The sequence below is a fragment of the Helianthus annuus genome, chromosome 12 (genome assembly GCF_002127325.2).
Source record: "Helianthus annuus cultivar XRQ/B chromosome 12, HanXRQr2.0-SUNRISE, whole genome shotgun sequence".
In the NCBI taxonomy this organism is placed as follows: Eukaryota; Viridiplantae; Streptophyta; class Magnoliopsida; order Asterales; family Asteraceae; genus Helianthus; species Helianthus annuus.
In genome coordinates, this window is record NC_035444.2 from 56,515,610 (window position 1) to 56,534,894 (window position 19,285).

General features: G+C 39.8%; 1 protein-coding gene and 1 non-coding gene across 2 annotated transcripts; one reads left to right on the forward strand and one right to left on the reverse strand.

Annotated features, from left to right (window-relative positions):
• Positions 1-1,921: 1,921 nt before the first annotated feature.
• On the reverse strand, positions 1,922-2,416 carry LOC110892883. The gene has a single exon (XM_022140018.1). It carries the CDS (start codon positions 2,414-2,416, stop codon positions 1,922-1,924), a length of 495 nt encoding a protein of 164 aa, XP_021995710.1.
• A 12,020-nt stretch (positions 2,417-14,436) lies between these two features.
• On the forward strand, positions 14,437-14,543 carry LOC118485345. The gene has a single exon (XR_004875645.1). It is a non-coding gene; the product is annotated as a small nucleolar RNA R71 (small nucleolar RNA).
• Positions 14,544-19,285: the final 4,742 nt, after the last annotated feature.

Genomic DNA, 19,285 nt, shown 5'->3' on the forward strand with positions numbered 1-19,285 from the left:
TTAGCTTAGGATCAAGTTCTGGACTGTACGTTGCCTTACGAAACGACAGACTTTTGCAGTTTGATGCAAATAGTCCCTGTGAGCGAATAAACTTGTTTTTGCCATTTTTATGTGGCTTACACACCCAAACAGAATAGGTAGAAGAGAAGGTTTTGGTCTCATTTTTAGAGTGTGGGAATCTAAGTTCAAAATTTATTTTGTTTTTTTTATTTACAGTCTTATTCGCCATGATTTATTTAAAACAAGTTAATAATTTTTTTTTACTTTTGGGCATAACATGCCTTTATAAAATTCCATTTAGTTATATACAAATTTACACACCTCACAAGTGGTCGCTCAACACTCGGCCGAAGTTGTGTAAGTGAGAACGCTCATGCTCGGGTTTGGAACTTACTCCTAACATAGGCTTGACAATCGATCAAACCTCCTCCTTTTTGACGTTTAAATCTTTGCAAATATCAAGAGGACTTTAAAGGGTAGGTTGTGGTTCAGGTTTGGTATGTTTTATTTAAATGGCGAAAGGCATAAAAGTATAGGTTTTTCCATTGCTTTGTGGCTTAGCAAAAAAAAAAAAAAAAAAATACTTTCTGCAAATTTTCTGATTTTTTTTTTTTTTTGCCAAAGTTGAAACTGAGCCATAATCGTAATTTCATAACCGATACTTTTACAAAAATAAAAGATGAAAAATGAAAAGGTTTGTTTTTGTGGTTTTAGAAATGAAAAGGTTTAAGGTTCAAAGGGTTTATCTAAGGGATGTTTTTGGTAAAGAAAAGAAAAATAAAGGTTTTGTAGTGAAAAATGGGTTGATCCTAATGCCTCCATCATTTACTTACTTGGATTTTTGTCGGTAAGGACTCGGAACATATTGCATTGTCAGGTTCTAGATTCGTGAGAACCAAACGAGCTATTCACACAAGAAACGAAAATTGAGCAACAAGTATAGATGTATATTTATATGCTCAGTAATGGCTTAAAACTCACTTTTGTGAGAAAAGGGGTTGTAGTGTAAAAATGTATATACAATCAAATTTTACAAAGATTTGTCATGCCCGTTTTCATAATTTTCTTAATTGGTTCTTTTTATCACGAGCTATCAGTTGTAAATTTGTAAAAACATAATTTTTACCTGACTAAACCAAGACAAGTAAAAGAAAAATAAATTAAAAAAACTTTGAAAAAGTTTGGGGTGATTAGCGGTTCCAAGGCGAGTTTTGTGTAAGGCGTGTTTTAGGACAAACGATTCAAGGTTTTATCATCCCCCCACACTTAAATTACACATTGCCCTCAATGTGTCCCAAATAGGATTTATTTTGGTAAAATGTGTGAAAAATAGCAAAATTTTTGGTTACTGGCACTTGCAGCATGAGGGCATGCTATAGGGACACGACCCCGTGTCCGAAGTGCCAGTAACAACTAAAATCAGAAGACTTACAATGGGGTGGCCACGAGGGCATGTTAGGTGAGCACGACCCGTGCCACCTTCTGGACAGAAGATTTTGGACATCAGTAAATTGGGCACTAGGGCGTGCTGGGTGAGCATGGCCCCGTGCTACAGACACTGTTTTGTAGTTTTTGAGTCGGGAGGCTTCTGATTTTCGTGCATGGGTTCCATTTTTCATCATCCATCATCCTCTGTTGAGCGTGCCTTATTGCTACAGAGATAAAACTTAAAAGAAAACATTAAACTAAAGATTAAACTAAAACTAAACTACTAAACTAATGGATAGTCCATGGAATGCCTCCATGGTGCGCCACGTTTATAAGGGTCCTTGGCTAGACCCTAAGTTGGTCAAATGTTACCCGAGCAGGATGACTCACATCTCGAGTTGTATCGTTGCAAGGCATCGTCTAGGCTTGAGTCAATCGCATTGAGGTATTTGACCGGATCATCCTCCGCTCGCTGTCCCACTTCAAACTTGATCTATTTTTCATCAACCCTCAATGTTAGTTTTCCGTCACTCATACCCACCATAGCAAATGCGGTGGCCAGGAGTGGTCGTCCTAGTATGAGTGGAATTTCGGTGTCTTCTTCCATGTCTAAGATAACAAAGTCAGCCGAAAGAACAAATTCTCCCACCTTTACGAATAGGTTCTTTATAACACCTTGAGGGTATTTTACCGACCTATCCGCAAGTTGTATGCTCATCCTTGTAGGATGTAGCTTACCTAACTCTAGTCGGTTGAACATAAAGGCCAGCATTAGATTAATGCTAACCCCCAAGTCGGTTGGCGCATTGCGTATTGGTGATCCACCAATGGAGAAAGGAATGGTGAAGCTTCCTGGATCAATCTTCTTTTGGGGTAGCTTGTTGAGGAGTGTCGTCGAGCATTCTTCACTTAGGGTGACTTGTTGAATGGATTCAATCTTTCTTTTGTCAGTGAGGAAGTCTCTCATGAACTTGGAGTACTTTGGCATTTGAGTGAGGACTTCCACAAAAGGAAGATTGATGTGAAGTTGTTTAAGCGAGCTCACAAACTTAGTGAATTGCTCGTCGGTCTTTTGCCGAAGTAAACGACAGGGGTAAGGGACCGAGGGAGGTTTGGTTGTGTCGGTGTTTTGGGGTTGAGTATTTTCTTGGTTATTGATGATGGGTGTTTTATAGGGGATTGGATCAGGTTGTTGTGGTGTTGGTTCAATCTTGGGTCCTACCTTCCGGCTTCTTAGGTTGATTACGTTTACTTAGGCTTTTGGGTCTGTTTCGGTGTTACTCGGTAAGGCTCCTTTCGGTCTCTTGGCGAAATTTTGGGCAAGTTGGCTTAATTTTTTTTCTATATTTTGAACACTAGCCCTTTGTTTTCTAATTTCCGCTTCAGTTTGTGACTAAGTATCTTTTATTGGATTCGGAGAGAAGGCGAGTAATGATATCCTCAAACCTTTCTCTTCCTCCTTGTTGTTGGAAACCTTGTTGCTCATTTTGTGGTTGTTGTTGAAAGTTAGATCATTGATTTTGATTTTGTTGGTTACCCCGATTCCCTACAACTAAAGTTGGGATAATTACGCCATTCGGGAGTAAAAGTGTTACTTTGAACTCCCGGGGGTCGTGGCCGGTTATTTAGGTACTTTACCACCTCAGCATCCTTCGCAAGCCATAACCGAATCTGTTTGGTTCAATTCAAGTTTATTTATTTTATTAGTTAAGACTTTGATTTGGGCTTGCAAAGAAGTGGATTCATCCACCTTGTGGGCGCCCGGGGCTATAGATTTCGAGCCCCTAGGAGTGTGCCATTGAAAACTATTTTGAGCAAGTTCTTCAATTTGATTATAAATTTCCTCGAGTCGCCGGTTCCCAAGGAGTCCCCCGGAGCCGGAATCAAGGATTTGCCTTGTGTGTGGCGAGAGTCTTTTGTAGAATGTGACAACCCGTGTTTACGAGTAGCGCCGTTATAATTATCTTACTTTTATAAATACATGAACTTGCGTGAAGAACTAATTGTACACATCTAATTTAATTTATACAAATGAATACATGAAGCTAAACCCTTAATATGTTTAACCGACCCGAACCGTTTGAACCAAAACATCTGTTTCGCGTGTCGATCCAAGTCATACGCATAACACGAAACTCATGAGGCCCGAACCATAGCTCCATTATAACCCTTTTTATTAGTTGAGTTGACTAATTATAATTTTATAATTAGTTGGATTATATGTAACTATATATATATATATATATATATATATATATGTATGTTACTAATCAAATTAGAAAAGTTGCCAGCCTATGACCTCCACTCCTCCCTTGCGATTGTTTTGGGCAGCCACTTCGGCCCACACCCCACCTCTTTCTGTTGTAGCTTTTATTGTTGAAGCCCAACTCTTTTAATGTTACACATGCATGTATACTGATTGTTTGCGTGATATTGTGATTCAAAAAAAAAGAAAATAAACTGAAACCCTAGCATCCACTCCCTTCTCTCTCAAGTTTACGGCAGCAGCCCCCCCTCACGTCGCTACCCCTACTCCATCGCTGCTCTCCCTCTCGCACCCTATCTTCATTCGGTTAGTATTTTATGTGGTTTTGATTCTTGGTTTCCGTGTTTCATTGCTGAGTTGTTAATTGTTGTGATGAACATGATGTTATGACGCTTAATTGGTAGATTAGAAACCATGAAAAACGTATGTGAGGATTTGTGTTACGGTTTAGTAGAGTATGGGCATGTGTAGTTGGTGTAAAGTTGTCATGCTTTATGAGATTTATGTATTGTATGGTAAATCTGATATGAAAAAATCTATGAACTGCCATGAATATGTAGAGGTGTTATATGACCGTAAAACACGGTAAAGAAACCCGAAAACTAGTTTTAGTAATGTATATGCGAAAAACAGTAAGCTGTCCGACAGTTACAGCCGATCTTAATCATCTATAACAGGGTCATAACTAAATTAAAATTGGATTTGCTTGAGTCTATAACGAGCTATTTTGAAATACGCTTCTAATGGTACTAGAATCATGATTTTTTGACGTCGTTTACTATTTTAAATAAATTATTTCATTTCAGAAATTAACGCTGCGTTTTTCTGTAGAAAATGCAACTCACGTTTCGTGTCATAACTTGGTATGTGTTTACTGTTAAGACGTGAAAATTTTACTGTAGATGCCCTTGCTTGATTAAGTAATTTTGTCATTTGTTTCGCGTCAATAGGATAAGCGGAGATTTTTAAATAAATAGTTCGGCAATCAGGGTCAGATTACGACGAATCTGATCACTGTTTGGCGCAAGATTTGTCACGTAAAATCATTAAGGATTTTGATCACCAAATTTTACACAATAGTCGATGCTCCGATTGACACGTCTTGTAATTTTTTTGGAATTTTGCTGTACATGAACTATTCCGGATAACACTCCGAAAACTGTCCGAAAATGCACTATATTGCTGAAATTTTATTGAAGAGTATTTCAAATCTTTCGTGATACTTGTGTTGTCGTTAAGCGATGTCATGATAGATGCATGAATGATAATTAGTATTGTATGATAAAATGTGCAATGTTCTAGTTACGTTTAGGATTCGTGTTTCCGCGTGAGCACACACACAAACTCTTAAATGGTAACCATAATAGGATGTGGTTGACCATACCAGCTCAAGTAATTTAATCTGCTGAGCTAAGCTAAGGCGAGTTCACACATTTTACTAAAAGCATGTATTCCCGGTGGTTGGGAACGGAACGAACAATACTTTCCCTGGTTTGGGATTGCCTAGTATTCCTGGGGATGAAATACAGTTAAATTACTATTATACTGCATGTCTTAAGCGGACTACACGGAACTCGATCTAAAAGTCCCTACACATTTTATACCGATTAATCGCCGAGGCCAAGGGCGAACAGGATATTAGTTAGTACCGCTATTAGGTCTAACAAACCTCACACCGTGCCATAGAGGAGGGGAGTGAACTATTATGTCTGGGCAACTTGTCAATGATGATAGACATTGACGTGGGGCACAAAACATGACTACAGTTAGTTTTGGTATGGCACGAGTTTAGTAGCTTAAAAAGATGGGGTAGCTCCCCATGACATGTTTTATAAAACCGAGTAACTTAACAACTTACGTTTTGAAAACAACATCAATAAACTATGAACTCGCCAACTTTATGTTGACATACTACTGCATGCTTGCAGATCTACAGGTACAGTTGCGGACGGACGTTGCAAACGGATTGAGTGTGTATGGTTTGGAAAGTGGTACGTTTTGTACATTTGTTTAAATTGTGGTTTCTAACCGTGATAAGTTTATTTTACATTTCCGCTGCAAATATAAAGTAAATTTTAAAAACTTTTAAATTAAATCACCAATTGTATCATTTGGAATAATTTAAAATTTTCGTAACCGGTTCAAAATAATTAGTGGCTGGATCCTGGGCAGTCGCACGCCTCACGGTAATACTCCGCATGTGGAAATTTTGAGGGTGTGACAGATTGGTATCAGAACCATTGGTTATACTGAACTAGGTTTAAAATATAAAATATTTGGCTGAGAAATAAAATATTTTTATATGGAAACCAGACTATAACCATTCTTCAAGAAGAAACCACAACACCACACTTCAGATTTGCAAGGTTCGTCAGACTCAGCTGCTTATATGGTAATTGTACCATTTGATCTTTACTTGTGTATGGTATATGTATAGATGTGTATACATATGTATATTTAGTATCTAACACCGTAACTCATACGTAAGCAAAGATTACAAACATGATATATCATAGGAAATTACGAATTCTCCTAACCTTGATTCGACATCACAACACGCAAAGTATGAGAAACCAGTTTTTCATAACCCTCGTCCACAGCTTTTCCGATATCATCAAAGGACAAGGACGAATCAATGCGATGAACATTTAGGACCCTGCTACGGATCCTAGAAGGAAGTCACGAAAGAGAAACGACGAAGGAGATTCGTTCCTATATCACGTGTTATTGGAGGAACAACTGTTAAGGCACGATTGCACGACAACTTGGTCCCATATACGAAGCAACTATAGACATTAGTGCTCGAAACGCGAAATGGTTTACGACACACACAAAACCAAGAGTAGGACGTGAAGCAATTAACAAGGATTAGAAGGATCGATGACGTCATTCACATCCTTTTTATTCACGCAATTCTTTTCCCAACTCGAGTGGTGAGGCTCGTTCTCTCATCCAACTGATGATCTGAATTCTTGACAATTGTCTGGAAGTGTCCTACTAGGGGGTGTTTGTTTTTTTGTGAAAAGCACTTCATAACCTCTTATGTCTGCCCCATGCAGACCACGCGCAGACGTTTGAGTCTACAGCGTGTTTGTTTTTTGGAAGTGATTTCATTAAAAAAAGCTCTTCTATACATCTTCCTCGCGCATACCAGGCCTCATATCTTCAAGGCTCTTCTCTTCTCTTCTTCTCCACTCAGCTCTTTCAAAACACAATCTCAAAAGCCGACACCTCCATCTTCTCCAACCGACACCATCACCTCCACCTCCTCCGCCACCCCCACATCTCCGTCGACCCCTCCACCTTCTCCGCCGTCGACCTCCACCATATATTCGTATTTACATTCAATTTCCGGCTGTTTTTTTCTGCCGTCGACCTCCACCTCCGTCGACACCACTCAGCTGACACCAAGCTCGTGAACTACAACCACATCATGCCGACGAGATACACGCTCGATGTGGATCTGAGATGGGGGTTTTGAGGTGTTTCTGATGTTAGGTTTTGTTATATTTTATTCCTATTTTGGAGGATTAATTGTTGAATTTCATGTTCGTACTTTGAATGATTTGAGTTTTTGATTTACTTCTAATCTTCTATATGATGAAAGTTTGATTAATGTTAGTTTATACATTTCAAACAAATTGATTTTTGGATTTCATGTTCATGCTTTGAATGAATCAAGTCTCTGTTTAAATTAGGTTTTTAGTTTTATATTAACATCAGTATGATGATAGATTGATCAATTTTAGCTTATGCATAGTTATTGATTTTTGTGTTTGTGATTTGAATGATTTGAGTCTCTTTTTTTAAGTTAGGTTTACAGTTTTATTAGGTTTGTTGCAGCACCGAGCAAGTTGAATAGATTATGTTTGAACATTTTGATTCATTCCGACTTGTTTCGATAAGATTTTGATGAGTTTCAGTTGGACGAATTTGAGTTAAAACAGTGTTTTTTCAGATCTGAATGGTTCCGAAAAAGAAAAACCAAAACTGGATTGAACGTGTTGTTTTTTATCAAAGTGTTTGGACATTTCGGACACACATCAGTTTGTTTCTTTGAAGTTTTGATTTTTTTGGATAGTATACATCGATTATGGATTCATTAAATCAACCAAAATCAGCTGAAATCACAAGTAAAAAATGTTCAAAATGTGTTTTAGTTCGCTGATTCTTTGAATCTGAAGTTCTTGTTTGCAAGAGTAGCTGAAGAAGAAAACTGAATAGTGGTTGCTCTATAATATTAGGATTGGATTTGATAGTGGTGTTGAGTTGGTGTATTTCGAGTTCAAGATAAGTATGTGCAGTTGGGTGTTTTTACAACTAGTGTGATTGAATACGGTAAACGAGGAGGTTTACTCCTTCTATTCGAAACGAAAAGAAACGGCTGATTAAATTTGGTACGAATTGATATGATTGTGTTCAAATCAAGTCGTTTAAGATTGGGAAGAATTATCGGTTCCTTTTGAAGCTTCGGTACTGGGAAAGAGGTTATGCGTTGATTATGATGTCAGGTTTTGCAATAGTTTTTCTCAGTGTTTAGCTTGCAGAAAACAAACAGTCTTCTTCTTGCAGACTACAGAGGTTTGGTCCACCTCTTCAGCTACAGATGTCTGCAGATGTGGTCCGCAGACTGCAGACATTTTACCTTTGAAAAAACAAACAGCACCTAGGTCTACACTCCTCAGATTCCTGTTTGCATGCCTCGAATACGAGGAGCGTAAACGGTGTATACTTCTCATGGCAATGCTAATAATCACATCGCATTCCCATCGATCACGAAGCTGTTTCTCCTAATTCCTTGTTACGTGGTTAATTCTTAGTCGAACCTAACCTTATACCTCCGCATACCTCAACTCAGCAAAGTGATGTCGTTCTTATAAATCAACGTGATTGGAGAATATATGAGGACGAAGACACGGATTAGTCAACTCACAGACGAGCACGATGATCTAAACGTTTACTTTATTGAAAGAACCGTTATCCCATGATAACTTTTCTGGTTATGTAATCTTATCGCTAGTTTTCGTACGAACCAACGTTTATCGTTTAAGGCGATGCCTTATTTCCATTACTAACTTGGGCAAGTCTATCATTTCTTTATCGCGATACCACGATGTCCTTACATCTTCATATAGAAACCCTAATAAGATTTCTCTCTAGTTTAGGGGATTCGGCAAGCTCGACTCCCAGTCGATAAACCTCTTGGACCCCCACATTAGTGACTTGATGATTCAGTCATACCCTTTCAAACATGTTTTCGCATTCTCACATTGAAACACCTCGACGACACAAGCACTACTTCGGACTCATCCGCACGACTTAGATTGTCCATCCGAAATTGGTTACTTACTGGTTTGAGAATCACAAACTCATTTAGAGATCATGAATCAAGGTGAACTACTTCCCTTTCGTACACGACCCCGCTCAAAACATCCTATCGGACATTTAAGTGAAACTTAACCCCTCAAACCCGTACGACAACTTTCCTTCTCTAGTTAGTTCTTGTTATACCAACTATATCGACGTAACACTTCTTATCGGCAAACGACGTTCTTTATTTTAACCTCATACAACTTGCGTACGACCAGCTATATCCTCGACATCAGGTAAACCCTTACTACCGATCCTTAAACGTTTACGCATCGACTGCGACTACCCTTTTTGCATGTTTACACATCTATTCACGATATACTTCTCGAATTCTATTATTATTATCCCAACGACATTCTGCGCGAACCCTCGCTTGGACGAGTTACTCTCTACGAACGTTACTCGAGGAGTAACGAGCCATAGATACCACAGATATGAAGATATCACAAGCACTGTCCTTAGAACTTGATACGACCAATACAAGTTCCAAGTCACGACATTCAAATTTACCCTACCTTGACAGATTTGTCACTTGTTTTCTTCGACGACATCCGAATCTACTCCAAGAACCAGTAGGAATCCGAACGACACCTACACCTTACCCTGTAACTTCTACAACACAAACAACCTTACGTTAAGTTTTCAATGTACGACTTTTAACGTCACAAAGCTCGCTTTTCTCGATCGGATACACAATCCCTCACAGCTTTAACTCGAAAGATGCTCAGGAATTTGCAAGTCCAGCAATTAAAAGATAAGCTATGAGGTGCTTCTATCCTATCCTATCCTGTCCGGGGCATTGATGAGTTTATTGCTTGCAACAGTACACCCATCAAGTGCTCGGTCGCAAACTAAAGCAACGCGTGAATAATCATTGCCTACGTAACTCGACAACTCAAGGTTTGCAAGGAAAACTACACTACCCACGATCTGGAACTGGGAGCTGTAGTTCTTGCACTCAAGATAGGAGACACTACTTCTACGGTACCAAGTGCACCAATTACACTGATCACAAGAGTCTCCAGCACATACCTGACCAGAAGGAGTTAAACATGCGACAACGTCGGTGGGTCGAACTCCTAAACAATTACAAGTGCGCAATCAAGTATAATCCGAGCGAGGCAAATGTCGTAGCCGATGCCCTCAGCCGAAGGGAAACCACCAACATGTGTTTGTGCGTTGCAACTAACCATCCATTCGAACCTCCCCGAACAAATCCAAAGCGCACAAGTCGAAGCTCCGAAAGAAGAAAACCTCCTAGCTGAGTCCATGTGGGGCATGGAAAAGCAACTCGAACTCAAGGAAGACGGCACCCGCTACTTCATGGAACGTATATGGTTTCCATCCTACGGAAACCTACGAGAGCTTTTGATGGATGAAGCACACAAGTCTCACTACTCGGTACATCCTGGTTCCGACAAGATGTATCATGATCTCAAAGCCTTGTACTGGTGGCCTAACATGAAAAGCTATCATTTCAACAAATGCGTGACCTGCGCTAAGGTCAAGATTGAATACCAATAGCCATCAGGACTACTGCAGTAACCGGAGATACCAACGTGGAAATGGGAGCAAATTTCCATCGATTTTGTCACTGGTTTACCCAGATCTCAAAGCAGGAACGACACCATTTGGGTGATCGTAGATCGCCTGATTAATCTGCGCACTTCCTAGCGGTCAAGGAAACCGACAAGTTTTCGACACTTGCAAGCATCTATCTGAAGAAAGTAGTTACTAGGCACGGAGTGCCAACCTCCATCACCTCCGACCGTGACCCGCGTTTCGCATCTGATTTTGGACAATCGATGCACAAATCCTTTAGCTCGCGTCTAGACATGAGCACTGCCTATCACCCACAAACGGATGGTCAAACTGAACGCACCATTCAAACCCATGAACACATGTTACGAGCAGGTGTTATTGATTTTGGTAGTGGCTGGGAGAGGCACCTACCTTTGGTGGAGTTCTCATACAACAATAGTTACCTTACCAGCATTAAGGCTGCTCCGTTCGAGGCTTTGTACGGACGAAAATGCCGATCACCTTTATGTTGGGCTAAATTTGGTGATAGCCAAATCACTGGCCCTGAACTCGTACTTGACACAACAGAAAAGATTGCCCAGATCAGACAGCGAATGGCAGCAGCTTGTGACCGTCAGAAAAGCTACGCTGATAAGCGTAGAAAATCGTTGGAATTCCAAGTTAGAGACCGAGTTTTGTTAAAGGTCTCACCTTGGAAAGGCATGGTTCGTTTTGGCAAATGGGGCAAGCTTAATCCACGTTATGTCAGACCATTTGAAATTACTGAGAAAATCAGCACAGTGGCATATAGACTGAATTTGCCGGAAAAGCTCAGCAGTATACGCAACGTTTTTCAAGTGTCAAATCTGAAGAAATGTCTGTCAGATGAGACTCTCATTGTTCCTTTCAAGGAACTCATGATCGATGACCAGCTACGTTTCGTTGAGGAACTGGTGGAGATCATGGACCAGGAAATCAAAACTCTTAAGCGTAGCGAGATACCCATAGTTCGAGTTTGTTGGAACTCACGTCGTGGCCCAGAGTTTACCTGGGAACGAGAAGACCAAATGATGCGCAAGTATCCTCAGTTGTTTAAGAACAACACGACCAGTACTGAAGCTACTACTGAATTTCGGGACGAAATTCCAAATCAACATGGGGATGATGTGACACCCCACGAAAATGCTCAACCGCACTAGCTTCTTCAGTGACCGCATGCTAAATTTCGGGACGAAATTTCTTTCAACTTGGGGATGATGTGACAACCTGTGTTTACGAGGTTAGCGCCGTTATAATTATATTACTTTTATAAATACACGAACTTGCGTGAAGAATTAATTGTACACATCTAATTTAATTTATACAAACGAATACTTGAAGCTAAACCCTTATTGTGTTTAACCAACCCGAACCGTTTGAACCAAAACATCTGTTTCACGTGTCGATCCAACTCATTCGCATAACTCGAAACTCATGAGGCCCGAACCATAACTCCATTATTACCCTTTTTATTAGTTGAGTTGAATATTTATAATTTTATAATTAGTTGGATTATATGCAACTATATATATATATGTATGTTACTAATCAAATTAGAAAAGTTGCCAGCCTATCACCTCCACTCCTCCCTTGCGATTGTTTTGGGCAGCCACTTCGGCCCACACCCCACCTCTTTCTGTTGTAGCTTTTATTGTTGAAGCCCAAGCCCACCTCTCCTTTAATGTTACACATGCATGTATACTGATTGTGTGCGTGATATTGTGATTAAAAAAAGAAAAGAAACTGAAACCCTAGCATCCACTCCCTTCTCTCTCAAGTTTACGGCAGTAGCAGCCCCCCCCCTCACGTCGCTACCCCTACTCCATCGCTGCTCTCCCTCTTGCTCGAACTATCTGCCTCTCGCACCCTATCTTCATTCGGTTAGTATTTTATGTGGTTTTGATTCTTGGTTTTCGTGTTTCATTGCTGAGTTGTTAATTGTTGTGATGAATATGATGTTATGATGCTTAATTGGTAGATTAGAAACCATGAAAAACGTATGTGAGGATTTGTGTTACGGTTTAGTAGAGTATGGGCATGTGTTGTTGGATTAGGGTTGTCATGCTTTATGAGATTGTTGTTATTGTATGGTAAATCTGATATGAAACAATCTATGAACTGCCATGAATATTGTAGAGGTGTTATATGACGGTAAAACACGGTAAAGAAACCCGGAAACTAGTTTTAGTAATATATATGCGAAAAATAGCAAGCTGTTCGACAGTTACAACCGACCTTAATCGTCTGTAACGGGGTCATAACTTAATGAAAATTGGATTTGCTTGAGTCTTTAATGCTTCTAATGGTGCTCGAATCATGATTTTTGGATGTCGTTTACTATTTTAAATAAATTATTTCCTTTCAGTAATTAAAGCTGCATTTTCTGCAGAAAATGCAGCTCACGTTTCGTATCATGACATGGTATATGTTTACTGTTTAGACGTGAAAACTTTACTGTAGATGCCCTTGCTTGATCAAGTGATTTTGCTGTTGGTTTTGCGTTAATCGGATAAACGCAGATTTTTAAATAAATATTTCAGCAAACAGGGTCAGATTACGACGAATCTGATTACTGTTTGGCGCAAGATTTGTCACGAAAAATCCGTAAGGAGTTTGCTCACCAAATTTTTACACAGTAGTCGACGCTCCGATTGACACGTCCTATATTGTTTTGGGAATTTTGTTGTACACGAACTATTCCAGATAACACTCTGAAAACTGTTCGAAAATGCACTATATTGCTGAATTTTTATTGAAGAGTATTTTAAATCTTTTGTGACACTTGTGTTGTCGCTAAGCGATGTCGTGATAGATGCATGCATGATAATTAGTATTGTATGATAAAATGTGTTATGTTCTAGATACGTGTAGGATTCGTGTTTCCGCGTGAGCACACACACTAACTCTCAAATGGTAACCATAATAGGCCGTGGTTGACCATACCGGCTCAAGTAATTTAATATGCCGAGCTAAGCTAAGGTGAGTTGACACATTTTACTAAAAGCATGTATTCCCGGTGGTTGGGAACGGAACGAACAATACTTTCCCTGGTTTGGGATTGCCTAGTATTCCCAGGGATGGAATACGGTTAAATTACTATTATACTGCATGTCTTAAGCGGACTAGACGGAACTATATCTGAAAGTCCTTACACATTTTATACCGATTAATCGCCAAGTCCAAGAGCGAACTGGATATTAGTTAGTAGCGCTATTAGGCCTAACAAATCTCACACAGTGCCGCAGAGGACGGGAGTGAACTATTATGCCTGGGCAACTAGTCAATGATGATAGACATTGACGTGGGCCACAAAACATGACTACAGTTAGTTTCGGTATGGCACGAGTTTAGTAGCTTAAAAAGATGGGGTAGCTCCCCATGACATGTTTTATAAAACAGAGTAACTTAACAACTTACATTTTGAAAACAACACTGATAAACTGCGAATTCGCCAACTTTATGTTGACATACTACTGCATGCTTGCAGATCTACAGGTACAGCTGCGGACGGACGTTGCAAACGGATGAAGTGTGTGTGGTTTGGAAAGTTGTATGTTTTGTACATTTGTTTAAATTGTGGTTTCTAGCCGTGATAAGTTTATTTTACATTTCCAATGCAAACATAAAGTACATTTTAAAAACTTTTAAACTAAATCACCAATTGTATCATTTGGAATAATTTACACATTTCGTAAAATATTCAAAATAATTAGTGGCTGGATCCTTGGCAGTCGCACGCCTCGCGGTAATACTCCGCATGTGGAAATTTTGAGGGTGTGACATAGAAGGTGGACACTTGTTGCCATCGTTAAAGACCGTGATGTGGGCATTTCCTTAATAGATCCTTGAACCTTTCCCATGTCTCCTACAAGGATTCCCCGTCTTCTTGAGAGTAGGTGTTAATCTCGGTCATGAGTTTGGCGGTTTTAGTGGGAGGGAAATATATGTAGAGAAATTTTTGGGCAAGTTCATCTCAAGTGTGTATGGACCCACTTGGGAGGGTGTTTAACCAAGCTTTCGCTCGGTCTTTGAGGGAAAAAGGGAACATACGGAGTCGAACAGCATCGCTAGAGGCTCCATTGATCCGGAAGGTGTCAGATATTTTCAAAAAGCTGGTAATATGTAAATAGGGATCTTCATCTGCTAGGCCATGGAAAGTGGTGGAATTTTGGAGTATTTGGATGAGGTGTGGTCGAAGCTCAAAGTTATTAGCATCGACATTAGGAGGGTTAATAGCGGCTCCAAGATTACCGACCGTAGGCCGTAGGTAATCCATGAGAGTGCGTTGATCCGCCATAGGGGGGTTTTGGGTCGAGGCTTTTTGTTGGTTTTTAGCTTTAAGTCTTTTTTCTCAAAAAGCGCTCAGGCTCGTCAAGCGGTACTTTTATGTCTTTGTCGGAGGTAGAGGTCATGCACCAAACTGTATCTCCTACGAATTATACAGAATTGTGTGATTTTCTGCGAACAAAAACAAAAAGAATGCCATCAGAAGGTTAGCTTGGCCCCGTGCTGTGGCTGGCACGGCCCGTGCTATCCAGAAAAAATTTCTGTTTTCAAGTTCCGAGATTCTGGAAGTTCAACACGGCCCCTTGCTCCTGTAACACGGCCCCGTGTCTCTGTTCCAGTAACAAGAAAACAACTTTTCCCAGATACTACAGGTTTAACACGGCCCGTGTTGATCCCACACGGCCCCGTGTTATTCCTGCAGAAAGCAGAAATTTAAAAGAAAAAGAAGAAAAAAAATAAAAAGAAAAGATAAAAATGATTAGGCGGTTAATTTTAAGCTTTCTTAAAATTCTTGTGTCCCCGGCAACGGCGCCAAAAAAACTTGACGTGTGCGGGTGTGTATATATTTTTTTCATATATTTTAGCTCTTTTTACTAGCTAATTCAAGTTTCAAATTTATAAAACATGATATGCTACTATCACTCTACACATACGTTAGGGCAACTGCACCCGTCGCGGACGTAGTATAGTGATTGCAAGATACCGAGGTCGTCCAAGGACATAAGAGCTTTTAATAAAGGCTTATTGTTAACGTCTAATCAAACCAAACTTTGATAAAAAGGTTTTTAAAGCTATAAAAAGATAAACTAAAAATGAAAAATAAAATAAGGGAAAAATAGATAGACTAGAAGGAATCACTTGGTTCCAACTCCTCTTTTATGTATTCTTTTGATGATTTCCGCATTTTGGGCATTTTAAGAGATCATCTTTAAGTTATAGTAGAAGGCCCCCTTCCAGGCAACGTTACCCTCAACCTGTTGGTCTCAGTCAGCATGGATACAGTCCCGCAAGGTCGGATTATTGAAAGATAATTAAGTAAGTTATTAATGCGAAAAGTGGTGGGCCCCATTACAGGCAGTGATCACCCTCAACCCTTTGGTCTGAGTTAGCAGGGATATAGTCCTCGCAGGGTTGGTTTAAAGTTTTAATAGTAGTTTATATATAAGGGATTCAAGCGGTTTGCACTTCTCCCGCGGGGGTAATGCCCGTCCTCTCGGGAAGTGTTACTAAGCTTGAACCAGGTTCTCCCAGGATCTATACACTGAACGAGACATAAAATTTACCCAACCACCCTTCTAACCCCCTTCCAGGCAATTAACGCGCCTTTTATAGACCGTAAAGACATGAATATGTGAATCAACAACATATGAAGAATGATTAGATAAATTTGCCTTCAATATAAAAAACTAGTTATTAAAGTCATTAACACATACCCAATTAAAAAGTTGCCAAAGATTGGAAATCAAAAAGTAATACACAAAAGATTTGTCTTCACCAAGTGATGTAAGAGTTTAGCCAAGCATGGCCTTTGCTTGACAAAGACTCTTACGATCGATCTTGGATCCCGAGACTACTATATACACTATAAATGATGGAAGATGGATGATGGTGGTGGCATGGTGACAAGTGAGGGAGAAGTGGTTTGCCAAGGGATGGATTGGAATGGAACCAAGCACCCCTATTTATAACTGAAATCAGAAGCTTTACCACGGCCCGTGCGCGCTTGACACGGCCCCGTGGTCATCTTTCTCTCTCTCTCTCTCTCTCTCTCATTAACTTCAGCGTCAGGTCTTGTACTAACACGGCCCCGTGTGTCAACGGCACGGCCAGTGGCCAATGTACTTGATGTACTATCTCATATTCTGCAAATCTTAGAGTTAACCACGCCCCGTGTTATCTTAGCACGGCCCCGAGTTGGTTGACAGTTTTGTCCTTTGCTGTTGTCTTTTCTTTTGCAGAGATTCTGGTCTTGGACACGGTCCGTGTCTGGTGGACACGGCCCCGTGTCAGGTCTTCTGATCTTGCCATTTTCTTGGTTTGGATGTGGATTGGGGCTTGGCGAGTTGCGTCAATCCTCCTTCCTTGTATTTATGTTGGTTTTTGCTATTATTTTGCTCCTTTTGCACATTTAAGCTCTTTTGACCCTGTAAATTAAAAAGGATCAAAGAAACAAGTTTTTTCCAACGTTAGTACCGAGAAAGGGTTGATTTTACGCTGTATTTGATACAATTTATATGTCGTGTTTTATGCACATCAAGTAACATGAGTAATTATATGTGACAACTAAACAATAGTACTTTCCACCTAGCTCCTTAAGTTCACTGGACCGAATAAATCCATGTGAAGTTATTCATAAGGGGCATCAATGGAATTAACTGTTTTCGATTTGTGAGGTTTCTTATGTTGTTTTCCCTTTTGACATGGAAGAAATTTATCTTCCACATGAAACCTCTGTAATAACACCCCTTTTATTAGCTCATTTTTAATAATACAATTCATTTTGCGATAGTGAATGTGGGCCATGCGTTTATGCCACAACATTGACTCAGCCTCATATGCTTTTGACAATAAACATGCCACCACAGCAGAAGAATCCTTAGCACCCATGTCCATGACATAAGTGTCATTCCTCCTCGGTGCTCTCATCAATATCCCATCATCCGGAATAACCAAACCCGGTTTCAACACCAATGCTTGAGACTTAGTAAAATGGACCGAGTGACCCTTGTCGCAGACTTGTGACACGCTCATCAGATTTTGTTTATGCTGCTCAACATAGTTCACTTTGTCCAATGTTATCTTTCTGTTGGTCACTTTTCCTCGACCTGTAATGCGTCCTCCTTTAGCACCAGCAAAATTCACATGACCTCCATCATAATTTTCAAACTCAGACAACAATCTTGCATCCCCCGTCATGTGCCTAAAGAAGCCACTATCAACATACCACAAGTTGATAATCCTCCTTAGCAGCTCCTGCACAAACCAACCAACATACCACAAGTTGATAATCCTCCTTAGCAGCTCCTGCACAAACCAACCACAGATTAGTTAGATTAGGGGACCCAAGCCTTAATGGTCTTGGGTCGTCCAAATTCATCAACTACCTTCACATCCATCCAATATCCATCACTCCTAACTGGAGTCTTGGATCTAGGACCTGTTGATGGAAATGGGGTTTGATTTCCACGAGGTCTATGGTCTTGAGGATTCCTATGCATGTTTGGACTCTATGACCTTTGGAAATTCTGGTTTTGAGACCTTGAGTTTTGGCACACATAACCAGAGTTTGTTTGAACTCTAGATTGACTCTAAGAAACTTGATTGTTATAATTTCTAAAGCCATTGTTGTGAAAGGTTCGACCACCATTATTTTGGTATCGAGTTTGATATTGACCTTGACTTCTGAAATTACTTAAATTTCCATTAAAATTGTTCATTCTTGGTGAACTGCTCCTAGGTCTCTCATATCTGCCTGATGTAGATTCAGGCTGAAATCTTTGTTGATTTCTTTGAAAACGAGGAACTTGTTGAGTTCATTTTTCAGCCTTATCTACACCAACAGCAACATCCTCTTGTTGCTTAGGAGCAGATTTATTTGGAGAGTTGGACACTCTCTCCTCATCATCACCACTCTTCTATGGTGATTTCCCTCTCTGTTTGTCACCGATTTGTGGTTCATTCTTATTGTTAGGACAACAGCTTGCTACATGTCCCTTGGTGTGACACTTGAAGCACGATCTTTTAGCCGAAGACTTCTTTAGAGAAGCCTTTGAACTAGATCCTTCATTTGATGATGATGATGATGGTGTCTTAGAAGGACTTTGTTCAGTTTGCTTAGATTCAGATTTTCCTAAGTTTTTATTTTTAGCAAACTCTACATTTGATTCACTTTCAATAACAGTGGTTTCGTTTTTCATGTCACTTCCTTGTACAAAATTTACCTTTTTAACAAAAGTTTGCTTTTTATTTTTAGGAAGTAAACCTTTTATTTTCAAACTGCTATTCTCCTTCTTAACACTAACATCATCATGCTCAGACACATCACCTAGATCTGATGTGGAACTACTTGGTGCAGTTGACACAAAGTCTGTTAACTCATCTTCATCTGGCAAGAAAGAATAGTCATGACTAAGAGGAGGTGGGAGTTCATTAAAGCCCTGGAAGCCAACACTGGTCTTGTCATTACTCTTCTTCAAGCCACCCATCATATGTTTCATAACAAAAGTGGAATCTCTAAATTGACTTAATTTCTTTTCAAGTTCAATGATTTTTAGTTGTGCTTCTGACAACTCTTTGCATTTTTCAGAAATCTCTTTTGTTTTCTCACTCATCGTATCATGAGCCGAGTCTACAATTTGAAGTTTTTCGTTTAAT